At 39.2% G+C, this 11,827-nt stretch overlaps 1 protein-coding gene across 6 annotated transcripts in view; it reads left to right on the top strand.

Moving 5' to 3' along the window:
- SLC35F2 (solute carrier family 35 member F2) overlaps positions 1–11,827 on the top strand; it is a 141,411-nt gene that overhangs the window by 115,958 nt on the left and 13,626 nt on the right. For all 6 annotated transcript variants that reach the window (XM_060399265.1, XM_004015996.5, XM_060399266.1 and 3 more), the window contains 2 exons: positions 7,350–7,525; positions 10,044–10,171. In XM_060399265.1, coding sequence (XP_060255248.1) covers positions 7,350–7,525; positions 10,044–10,171 — 304 coding nt within the window. The remainder of the gene's footprint in view (positions 1–7,349; positions 7,526–10,043; positions 10,172–11,827) is intronic.

Genomic DNA, 11,827 nt, shown 5'->3' with positions numbered 1-11,827 from the left:
ATCCCTGGTCAGGGAATTAGATCCCACATGCCACAGCTGAGAGTTTGCATGCCAAGACTAAAAAATCCAGGATGCTGCACCTAAGATGCAATGCAGCCAAATGAATAAATAAATGTTGAAAAAAAAACACAAAACTTCTACATCTTCTGATTAACATGCAGAATGTTGACTCCTGTATAGTGTAGAGATTGGGTTTGTGGACAGTAAAGAAGAAAGAACAGTTACGGGAAATTTGCTGCAGTTCAAACTGTAGAGTACTTTTTGCTTGAAATGCCACTTACCTTTGCTTCCAGTGTTTTTTGCTTGTTCTCTCCCTGCATCTTTCTGGCCATGCCTTTTCATCTGCGTCTCTAATTCCTCTTCCTCCTCTGCCTACTAAATGCTGCTGTTTCCCTGGGTGTTTCTTTTTTACCCTCTTTTCTTTTCAGTTTTTAGGTATATGTTTTAGTGATCTCATTTATATCCCAACTTCAATTACCACTTTTATGATCATGATTACCAAATTTATTTCTCCAATCCAGTCTTTTTATCCCAACTCCAAATTGTCTACTGGATATTTCTTCTTGACTATCTCATAATTTAAACAAAATCCAGCATGTCCAAAATGGAGTTATTCTCTTTTCTAAATGTGCCTTTTCCTTTTGCCTTTGGGATCTTGATTAACCGCATTGTTATCTATCACATGTCTGATTCAGAAAACTGCGTATTATATTAAACAGACCTGTCTCTGACAAATTTCCTCTTTAATTGGCTTCCATGGCAGGAATTAAGAGTAAGGTTTTGGTGCTATGTGTTATGACATATAGGGACCCAGGCATGCCCAATTTCTGCCTTGCTAGTCACTTTTTTCCCTTCTATGTAGAAGATTTCAATGAGCTTGCCACTAGCAGATAAGATACCAGCTTTAGAACTTACTTTAGATCTTTTCTTGATCTCACTTTTATTGACTTTTCCATCATCTGTTGCTGCTGTTTTTCTCTCCTATACTCTGAGCTACAGCTGTACTAACTCACATGAAATCCCTGAATGTGCCATATTGTTTTAGAGCCCTGTGCCTTGGTACTTGCTGTTCCTTCTGCTTGAGATATCTTTCCTTACTGTGCCTGTCTAGTGAATTCATGAAGTTTTTGTAACCAGCCTATTTTTGTATTTGTCTGTCTGTGCCCTAGTTACTAGTTTTTATTCCTGCTTATCCCCAGTGGTCTCTGAGCCTTTGAGGCACAGAAAGTGCCTATTCAGTTTTTGTATTCTCATGGCCTGGCACATGGTAGATGCTCTATAATTAGGATTGTCCCACCCAGCAAGCTTCCCCTTTTTCTTTTTGCCTATGTTGGGATTGTTTGAGGTTAATTGTGAATTACTGAAACAAATATTCCAACAACAACAACAAAAACCCCCAAACTATAAACTCTTAGAACAGATATTCTGTGCCTTCCATAGTATTGGTATTTTCTATTTTGCTAAGAGCAATTCTTGAAGAAAGTATTTATGTAGAGAACACTTAAATAAAAGTTCCAGTATTCTCAGTCCTGGTCCCTGAAACTTCCAGGAACTATATGTATCTCCCAGAGTTTGCTCATACTCATGTCCATTGAGTTGATGATGCCATTCAACCATCTCATCCTCTGTTGGGCCTTCAACTTCTACCCTCAATCTTTCCCAGTATCAAGGCCTTTTCCAGTGAGTCAGCTCTTTGCATCAGGTGGCCAAAGTTTCAGCAGCAATCTTTTCAATGAATATTCAGGGTTAATTACTTTAGGATGGACTGGTTTGATTTCCTTTTTGTCCAAGGGACTCTTAAGAGTCTTCTCCAGCACAACAGTTTGAAAGCATCAGTTCTTCCGCACTCAGACATCTTTATGGTCTGACTCACACCTGTTAGTGGTTACTGGAAAACCCATAGCTTTGACTATACAAACCTTTGTCAGCCAAGTAATGTCTCTGCTTTTTAATGTGCTGTCTAGGTTGGTCATAACTTTTCTTTCAAGGAGCAAGTGTCTTAATTTCACGGCTGCAGTCACTGTCTGCAGTGATTTTGGGGTCCAAGAAAATAAAGTCTGTCGCTGTTTCCATTGTTTGCCCCATCAATTTGCCATGAAGTGATGGGACCAGATGATCTTTGTTTTTTGAATGTTGAGTTTTAAGCCAGCTTTTTCACTCTCCCCTTTCACTTTCATCAAGAGGCTCTTTAGTTCTTCTTTGCTTTCTGCCATTAGGGTAGTGTCCTCTGCATATCTGAGGTTACTGATATTTCTCCCGACAATCTTAATTCCAGTTTGTGGTTCATCCATGCTGGCATTTCACATGTTGTATTCTGTATATCGGTTAAATAAAAAGGGTGACAATACACAGTCTTGATGTACTCCTTTCCCAATATTGAACCAGTTCATTGTTCCATGTCTGGTTTTAATTGTTGCTTCTTGACCTTCATACAGGTTTCTCAGGCAATACGGTCTGGTATTCCCATTTCTTGAAGAATTTTCCACAATTTGTTGTGATGCACACAGTCAAAGTCTTTAATGTAGTCAATGAAGCAGAAGTAGACATTTTTCTGGAATTCCCTTGCTTTTTCGATGATCCAACAGATGTTGGCAATTTAATCTGTGCTTCCTCTGCCTTTTCTAAATCCAGCTTGAACATCTGGAAGTTCTTGGTTCAGCCTTGTTGAAGCCTAGCTTGTAGGATTTTGAGCATGACCCTGCCAGCATGTGAAATGACTGTAATTGTGCAGTAGTTTGAACATTCTTTGGCCTTGCCTTTCTTTCGGATTGGAATGAAAACTCACCTTTTCCAGTCCTGTGGCTACTGCTGAGTTTTCCAAATTTGTTGGCATATTGAGTGGAGCACTTTCACAACATCATCTTTTAAGATTTGAAATACCTTAGCTGGAATCCCATTCCCTCCACTATGTTTGTAGTAATGCCTTCTAAGGACCACTTGATTTCACACTTCAGGATGTCTGGCTATAGGTGAGTGACTGTGGTTATCCGGGTCATTAAGACCTTTTTTGTTCAGTTCTTCTGTGTATTCTTGCCACTTCTTTTAAATATCTTCTGCTTCTGTTAGGTTCACACCATTTCTGTCCCTTATTGTGCCCATCTTTGCATGAAATGGTCCCTTGGTATCTCTGATTTTCTTGAAGAGATCTCTAGTCTTTCCTCTATTTCTTTGCATTAATCACTTAGGAAGTCTTTCTTATCTCTCCTTGCTATTCTTTGGAACTCTGCATTCAGATGGGTATATCTTTCCTTTTCTCCTTTGCCTTTCATTTCTCTTCTTTTCTCAGCTATTTGTAAGTCCTCCTCAGACAACCATTTTGCCTTTTTGCATTTCTTTTTCTTGGGGATGGTTTTGATCACTGGCTCCTGTGCAGTGTTACAAACCTCTGTCCATAGTTCTTCAGGCACTCTATCAGATCTAATCCCTTGAATCTATTTGTCACTTCCACTGTATAATCATAAGGGATTTGATTTAGGTCATGCCTGAATGGCCTAGTGATTTTCCCTACTTTCTTCAAGTCTGAATTTTATTGAAATCAGTATGGTGTTCATGATCTGAGCCACAGTCAGTTCCCAGTCTTGTTTTTGCTAACTGCATAGAGCTTCTCAGTCTTTGGCTGCAATGAATATAATATTCATCTGATTTCAGTATGGACCATCTGGTGATGCCCATGTGTATAGTCATCTCTTGTGTTGTTGGAAGAGAGTGTTTGTTATGACCAATGCATTCTCTTGGCAAGAAATTTTGGTGCATTAATTTACTGATATTCTACTCACTCAGCCCACTGAAATCTGACTTTAGTTACTACCACTAACAAAAAGCCTTCTTTCCAAGCTATCTAGGAGCTTCCAGCTTGCCATTTCAACTGTGTCTGTTTAGCCATGATGACCCTTTTTCTGTCTCTGCAGTTTTTGGCTGTTGTATTGTTGATATCAGTTTTCTTAAAATGTTTTTGTACTCTTAGTTTCTGTATCATGGCACTTCCATAGTTTGTTGTTTTTCTTCAACTATTACACTTCATAGGACAAGTGGGAAAGTGTCTTATATTTGAGGTAACCATATGTTTGGGCATATCTGGTAATTTCTTTATCTACTTACATTCACTTGACAAATATTTATTGAGTGACAGCAAAGTGCTAGCACTGGATATGTAGTGGAGAGCAAAACAGATATAGGTACAGTCTTTCTGAAGTTCAGAGTTTCAACTTTTTATTTTTTTAATCTCTTGCTACTGTATAACAAATTGCCTCAAATTTAGTGGCTTAAAACAATACAGTTGTTATCTTATAGTTTTGATGGATCAGGCATCTGGGCATGGCTTAGCTCTGCTGTCCACTTCAGATCTCTCATAAGGCTGTAGTCATGGTGTTGGCCAGGGATGGAGTCTCATCTGAAGCCATGACTGGGGAGAAAATGCTCCTAAGCTTGTGTTGATGTTGGTGAGATTTATTTCCTTGGAGACTGGTGGACTCAGGGTCTCAATTCCTTACTGGTTGTTGACCAGAGGCCGCCATTTGTTCCTTGCCATGTGGGCCTCTTTATATAGCAGCTTGTTTGATTAGAACCAGTAAGGAGGAGAATCAGTAGAGTTGGCTAGCAAGATGGAAGTTATAACCTCATCTAATGTATTCATGGAAGTGGTAGCCTGGGGTTTTTTTTTTTTTTTTTTTAATTGAAGTATAGTTGATGTACAATAGTATATAAATTACAGGTGTACCATATAATGATTCACACTTTTTAAGGGTTATACTCCATTTGCAGTAATTATAAAATACTGGATGTATTCTCTGTGTTGTACAGTCTGGTATCCCATTATTTTATTTGAATTCTAATGGTTAGAGTCAAATTAAAGATCCAGCTCATGTTCAGATGGAAGCGATTACACAGAACAGAGCTATCCAGAAACAGATTCACTGGTGGCCATCTTAGATGGTGCTTTCATGCATTACTTTTCCAGGCTTCTTGCCCATGGCTCTTTGCACTTGTACCTTAGGCATAGACCACTTGCTTCCAGAACCCACCATTGGATGTTTGTGCCTCTACATTTGGGCCTACAGTTACTTCTTGGATTCCCTTCTCCCTACTTCTTCCTCTATCAACCTCTTATATACATCCAAATCTAACTGAAAAATTGTCTGTTCCATAGAAGTTTTCTCAGTTTTCCCTCTGCCTGCTAACTCCCTCATTCAGAATTAACCTGTGTGCTCTCTCAGCCCTTTTTCACTTGTACCACTGTTATAAGATTGCTTTCTGTAACAACAAAAAAATGGTTTGTGTGGTTTGCTTTCTGCAGTTTTCAGTTGGTTGCTAAGGTACTTCTCTTTTAAAATGAAGACGGGTAGGCTCTAGATCTTATTCTACTCTGGATTCAAAGTACCCATCTCTGAAGTGGTGATTCACAGTCTTAGCAGCTTTTGGGATTACTTGGGGAGCTCTGAACATCACTGATGCCTGGACCCACCCCTCGAGGTGATAGTATAATTGGTCTGGGGTGCAACCTGGGGTATTAACATTTTTAAAAGCTCTGTGATTCTAACATGTAGGTAACACTGAAAGTCTCTGCTTCTAATTGAAGAAACCAAGTCTCTGGGAGAATGAAAGGATGAGAAAATGTTAAACATTTAATAAACAGATAAACTTTAAAACTAGAGTTAAAGTTTAGTTAAAAAAAATCACACACACACAATTCAAATAATATATGACATAGCTAAGTAATCAGTTCAGTTCAGTTCAGTTCCTCAGTCGTGTCTGACTCTTTGGGATGCCATGAACCACAGCATGCCAGGCCTCCCTGTCCATCACCAACTCCCAGAGTTTACCCAAACTCATGTCCATTGAGTCGGTAATGTCATCCAACCATCTCATCCTCTGTCATCCCCTTCTCCTCCTGCCCTCAATCTTTTCTAGCATCAGGGTCTTTTCCAGTGAGTTGGCTCTTTGCATCATGTGCCCAAAGTACTGGAGCTTCAGCTTCAGCATCAGTCCTTCCAATGAATATTCAGGACTGATTTCCTTTAGGATGGACTGGTTGGATCTCCTAGCAGTCCAAGGGACTCTCAAGAGTCTTCTCCAACACCACGGTTCAAAAGCATCAATTCTTTGGCACTCAGCCTCCTTTATAGTCCAAGTCTCACATCCATACATGACTACTGGAAAACCATAGCCTTGACTAGACAGACCTTTGTTGACGCAATATTGTCTCTGCTTTTTAATATGCTGTCTAGGTTGGTCATAACTTTCCTTCCAAGGAGCAAGCATCTTTTAATTTCATGGCTGCAGTCACCATCTGCAGTGATTTTGGAGCTCAAAAATATAAAGTCTGTCACTGTTTCCACTGTTTGCCCGACTGGATGCCATGACCTTAGTTTTCTGAATGTTGAGCTTTAAGCCAACTTTTTCACTCTCCTCTTTCACTTTCATCAAGAGGCTCTTTAGTTCTTCTTCACTTTCTGCCATAAGGGTGGTGTCATCTGCATATCTGAGGTTATTGATCTTTTTCCCAGCAGTCTTGATTCCAGCTTGTGCTTCTTCCAGCCCAGCATTTCTCATGATGTACTCTGCATAGAAGTTACATAAGCAGGGTGACAAAATACAGCCTTGACGTACTCCTTTTCCTATTTAGAACCAGTCTGCTGTTCCATGTCCAGTTCTAACTGTTGCTTCCTGACCTGCATACAAATTTCTCAAGAGGCAGGTCAGGTGGTCTGGTATTCCCATCTCTTTCAGAATTTTCCACAGTTGATTGTGATCCACACAGTCAAAGGCTTTGGCATAGTCAATAAAGCAGAGATAGATGTTTTCTGGAACTCTCTTGCTGTTTCGATGATCCAGCAGATGTTGGCAATTTGATCTCTGGTTCCTCTGCCTTTTCTAAAACCAGCTTGATCATCTGGAAGTTCACGGTTCACGTACTGCTGAAGCCTGGCTTGGAGAATTTTGAGCATTACTTTTCTAGCGTGTGAGATGAGTGCAATTGTGCAATAGTTTGAGCATTCCTTGGCATTGCCTTTCTTTGGGATTGGAATGAAAACTGACCTTTTCTAGTCCTGTGGCCACTGCTACTAAGTAACCAAGATGATCTCTAAATAGATCATCAGTGAACTAGGGGGATATGTATTTTTGTGGGAGAAATTAGAAATATAAAAGAGAATAAAATTGTAGTTGTTGAAAATCCAACACTTTTTGTGCATATGAAGTAAGTGATAAAATGAAATAAAGAGCCACCTGGAACTACTAGCATTTTCCTTTTTGTTTAGCCCTAAAGTGTGTGTGTGCATGTGTGTGTGTGTGTGCATGTGAAATACATAAATTATTTACCAGTTACTCTTATTTTCTCCTTTATTTTCTAGGAATATTTTGAAAACAATTGCCTTAGGTCAGATGTTATCCTTGTGTATATGTGGGACAGCCATCACTAGCCAGTATTTGGCAGAAAGATATAAAGTGAATACTCCCATGCTACAGAGCTTTATCAACTACTGCTTGCTGTTTCTAATTTATACAGTGATGCTGGCATTTCAATCAGGTATGTCAAATTACCTTTTTAACAAATTATCTTCATAAAAATTTTGGCTCTATACATTCAAAAAATAAAACATGAACCCAAACCAAAACCAAGAACTGGAAACTACTGCTGTTTTTATAAAAGTCACTAGAAAGGTATGACACCTCTGAATTCTATGAAGTTAGTGACTAGAGTGATTAAAATGAGTAGCATCAAACTGTAACACAGGATTTGTAAAAAAAAAAAGTGTAAATGCCATTATAAGTTACACCTTTTTTCCTCCCCTGTGGTTGATAAATTTAAGAGACAGTGTTAAAAACACTTAAAAAGTCAAGAACCTCACTTTCCAAAATATATATTTCCAGCTAAGTGGAGAATGCTAAGTAGAACACCACTGCCTGTAAATGTGAGTGAAACAAAACAAGGAATTAACATCTTATCACAAGATTGATTTCAAGAGTTTAAAGACAGTGGATAACCCAGACTGGGAGGGTGCAATACTACCATTTTCATCACATTTAAAGCATATGATAAAATTAGCAGTGTGTTGGTTTTAATATGAACATTAATACATCAATGGTATTCCTATATGTCAGGATAAATAACTTACTTTTGAAAGAAAGTGGAAACCAATTATGAGAAGGGGGTACTTTCCTAAGGGGAAAGCACCAAATTTGGCAAGAGCTGTACAAGCTGGAAATAGAACTGGTATGTCGTGGTTAATAGCCTCAGAATTTGCTCCTCTCTGTAAGAATTGGCCTTTAGGAAGTCAGTGTGATTTGTAAATGTATCAGTGAAGTCCCTCTAAGGGATGGCTATTATTGTGTTTAGTTGCTAAGTCGTGTCTGACTTTGCGACCCCATGGACTTTAGACCACCAGGCTCCTCTGTCCATGGGATTTCTCAGGCAAGAATACTGGAGTGGTTTGCCATTTCCTTCTCCAGGGGTTCTTTCTGACCCAGAGATTGAACCTCCATCTCCTGCATTGCTAGTAGATTCTTTACCACTAAAAAAATGATACGTAAATAAATAAGTGAAGTCCCCTAAGGGATGGTTATTATTAATAGATGCCTTCCATGCTATCTCATGTTAGGAAGACTGTGTTTTTAGGATATTCCTGCTAGTTGGGATTTAATGATAATTATTGTGGATGGTGACTGCAGCCATGAAATTAAAAGACACTTGTTCCTTGGTAGAAAAGCTATGACCAACCTAGACAGCATATTAAAAAGCAGAGACATTACTTTGCTGACAAAGGTTCGTATAGTCAAAGCTATGGTTTTTCCAGTAGTCATGTATGGATATGAGAATTGGACCATAAAGAAAGCTGAGCACTGAAGAATTGATGCTTTTGAACTGTGGTGTTGGAGAAGATTCTTGAGAGTTCCTTGGACTGCAGGGAGATCCAACCAGTCCATCCTAAAAGAAATCAGTCCTGAATATTCATTGGAAGGACTGATGCTGAAGCTGAAGCTCCAGTACTTTGGCCACATGATGCAAAGAGCCGACTCAGTGGTAAAGACCCTGATGCTAGGAAAGATTGAGGGTAGGAGGAGAAGTGGGGAACAGAGGATGAGATGGTTGGATGGCCTCATCGACTCAATGGACATGAGTTTGAGCAAACTCTGGGAGATAGTGAAGGACAGGGAAGCCTGGTGTGCTGCTGTCCATGGGGTTGTGAAGAGTCAGACACAACTGAGTAACTGAACAATAACAGAATTTGACTATGATTCTCTCTGCCTTTATTTCTTTGCAGGTTATCTTACCCATAAAGCCTTCTTGCATATATGCCAACCCTATATCTCCTTGTAATGCTAGATTCTCCAAAGAAATTATTCACAGTTGACTTGAATAAATAGAATTTAAGGGATAAAAGGTGTTTCTTCAATGATGTCACTAGGCTGTTTTTCCAAACTTACCACTGGCTTAATTTTCTGTTGAAAGCAGATATTTTCCAAAATAATGACCACAAACAGAGTTTTCATCTGTTTGATAAAGTTATAAGAAAACATTTCATTTCATAAGATGATCTGGATGTTATATTTCTGTTGCAGTACGAAAGAAAAAGGAATTCAATGAATTTAACCACTCTTACTTCCTTTATCTTTGGTGTTTTTATTGAGCACTTGGTCTATGATGACATCTTAGCTTGCGCCTCATACTAGAAGAAAATCTGACCAACTCTGCTGAGCTGTTGCAGGAGTTTGAGTTATGAGTAATGGACATTAGGAGGGACCATGTTCAATGTACATGGTGGTAAAGTATGTGCCTGTAATGCAGGAGACCTGGGTTCCGTCCCTGGGTTGGGAAGATTTCCTGGAGGAGGGCATGACAATCCACTCCAGTATTCTTGTCTGGAGAATCCCCATGGACAGAGAAGCCTGGTGGGCTACAGTCTATAGGGTCGCAGAGAGTCAGACACAACTGAGCGACCAAGCACAGCCCAGCACAAACACTAGCTTTGAGTCTTTATCTCTAAATTAACATGCATGGAATAATTTTCAAGTAACATGTCCTAATCTAGATTTCTTTCAACCAGGTAGTGATAATCTTTTATACATCTTGAAAAAGAAATGGTGGAAGTACATCCTGCTTGGACTAGCAGATGTAGAGGCTAATTACCTGATTGTCAGAGCATACCAGTACACAACTCTAACCAGTGTCCAGGTAAGGAGTCCTCTGACCAGTTTGGATTTTATAGCTTTAAGAAAGGAATCTGAACTCATATGTGCTCACCTAATTTGCTTAAGAACCTGTTCACTCAGAAAAAAACTAAAAACAGTAGATGCTATCTGTTTTCCAGTGGAGCATGTGTGCTAATGAGAAAGGCTTCCTGGAATTAGTGAAAACATATACAAGTTAATCTGTTCCCAAATTGCTAATGCTGTAGATGAATAGAACAGTTGCTACCAAATAAACATAAATATTTAGTTGGCAGTCGATGCTGTGATGTTGGCAAGAGTTCTGTTCTGTGTGTTGCTTAAATGGCATATAAAGTGAATATGCTATTGTGTCCCAGATAAATTGGAGTCTTACAAGTAAAGTAGATATCTAAGACAACTAATAGGTTGTTGTCTTTTTGTTGTCTGTTGTCTAATAGGGCATTAGACATTTTGGGTAGAGGTGGTAGCCAAAAGTAAAACTTATATCTATTCCTTTTCTAGGTTTATTCTCATTAGATTGAAAGAAAAATGTTCCTACATAGCGGTACTTTTCAACTTGGTGGAGTTGAGGACGACTGATTAAGTTGTCTTAGCATTAGGGAGTTCCCTGGTGGCCTTAGTGGTTAGGATTCTGGGCTTTCACTGCTGTGGCCGAGTTTGATCCCTGGTCGGTGAACCAAGATCCAGCAAGCTATGTGACACACCCTAAAAAAAGAAAAGAGTTGTCTTAATGTTAGCAAACTGTGGAATGTATCATAACACTGACTCCTTATTGCCAACAATAAAATGTGTTGTAAATGGAGATGAAAGTAAAATAGATTCCCATGTCGGGTTTAGACTTCACAGTTTACTGAATTTACGACTTAAAAAAAAATTGTTTGCGGCATGTGGTATCTACTTTCTTTACCAGGGATCAAACCTGAGCTCCCTGCATTGGAATCGCAGAGTCTTAGCCACTGGACCACCAGGGAGGTCCCTGAATTTATGACTTTTGATGCATCTTTTTGTTTTTTTGGCTGTGCTGTATAACTTGCAGAATCTTACTTCCCCAACCAAGGAGAGATTGGACCTGTGCTCTCAGCAGTGAAAGCACAGAGTCTCTACCACTGGACCACCAGAGAATTCCTGTTGCTTTACTTTTTCCTATAAAACAGAGATAGTCTTATCTCCAAATTTAAGGAACATGGAAAAATTGAAGATTTAAAGAGAAAGATTGATGATTAGTGAAAACTCGGTGTTTTTCTGATGTGAATATGCGTTAAATGCTATTATTACCAGAATGCCGTTTAATACTGTGCTAAGCATTGTCCTCTGGGCTTCCCAGGTGGCTCAGTGGTAAAAAGAATCTGCCTGTCAAGCAGAAGACGCGGGTTTCATCCCTGGGTCGGGAAGATCCCCTGTAGAAGGAAATGACAACCCACTCCAGTATTCTCGCCTGGAAAATCCCATGGACAGAGGAGCCTGGTGGGAAAGATAGGAAATCTTTTATAAGACAGACATCATAAGAGGCACATGAAAAACTCAGAATTTCATAGAAATTAAAACCAGGAGTGGCCTAGAAGATGCATTCATCACAAATAGTATTAAGTGTACTTTTAGCAATGAATAATGAGAGTGTAAGTATATAGAAAATGTACTCTATATAAAAGAGCCGACTCAT

The sequence above is a fragment of the Ovis aries genome, chromosome 15, assembly GCF_016772045.2.
Source record: "Ovis aries strain OAR_USU_Benz2616 breed Rambouillet chromosome 15, ARS-UI_Ramb_v3.0, whole genome shotgun sequence".
Lineage (NCBI taxonomy): Eukaryota > Metazoa > Chordata > Mammalia > Artiodactyla > Bovidae > Ovis > Ovis aries.
This window is presented reverse-complemented; position numbering and strand designations above follow the sequence as displayed.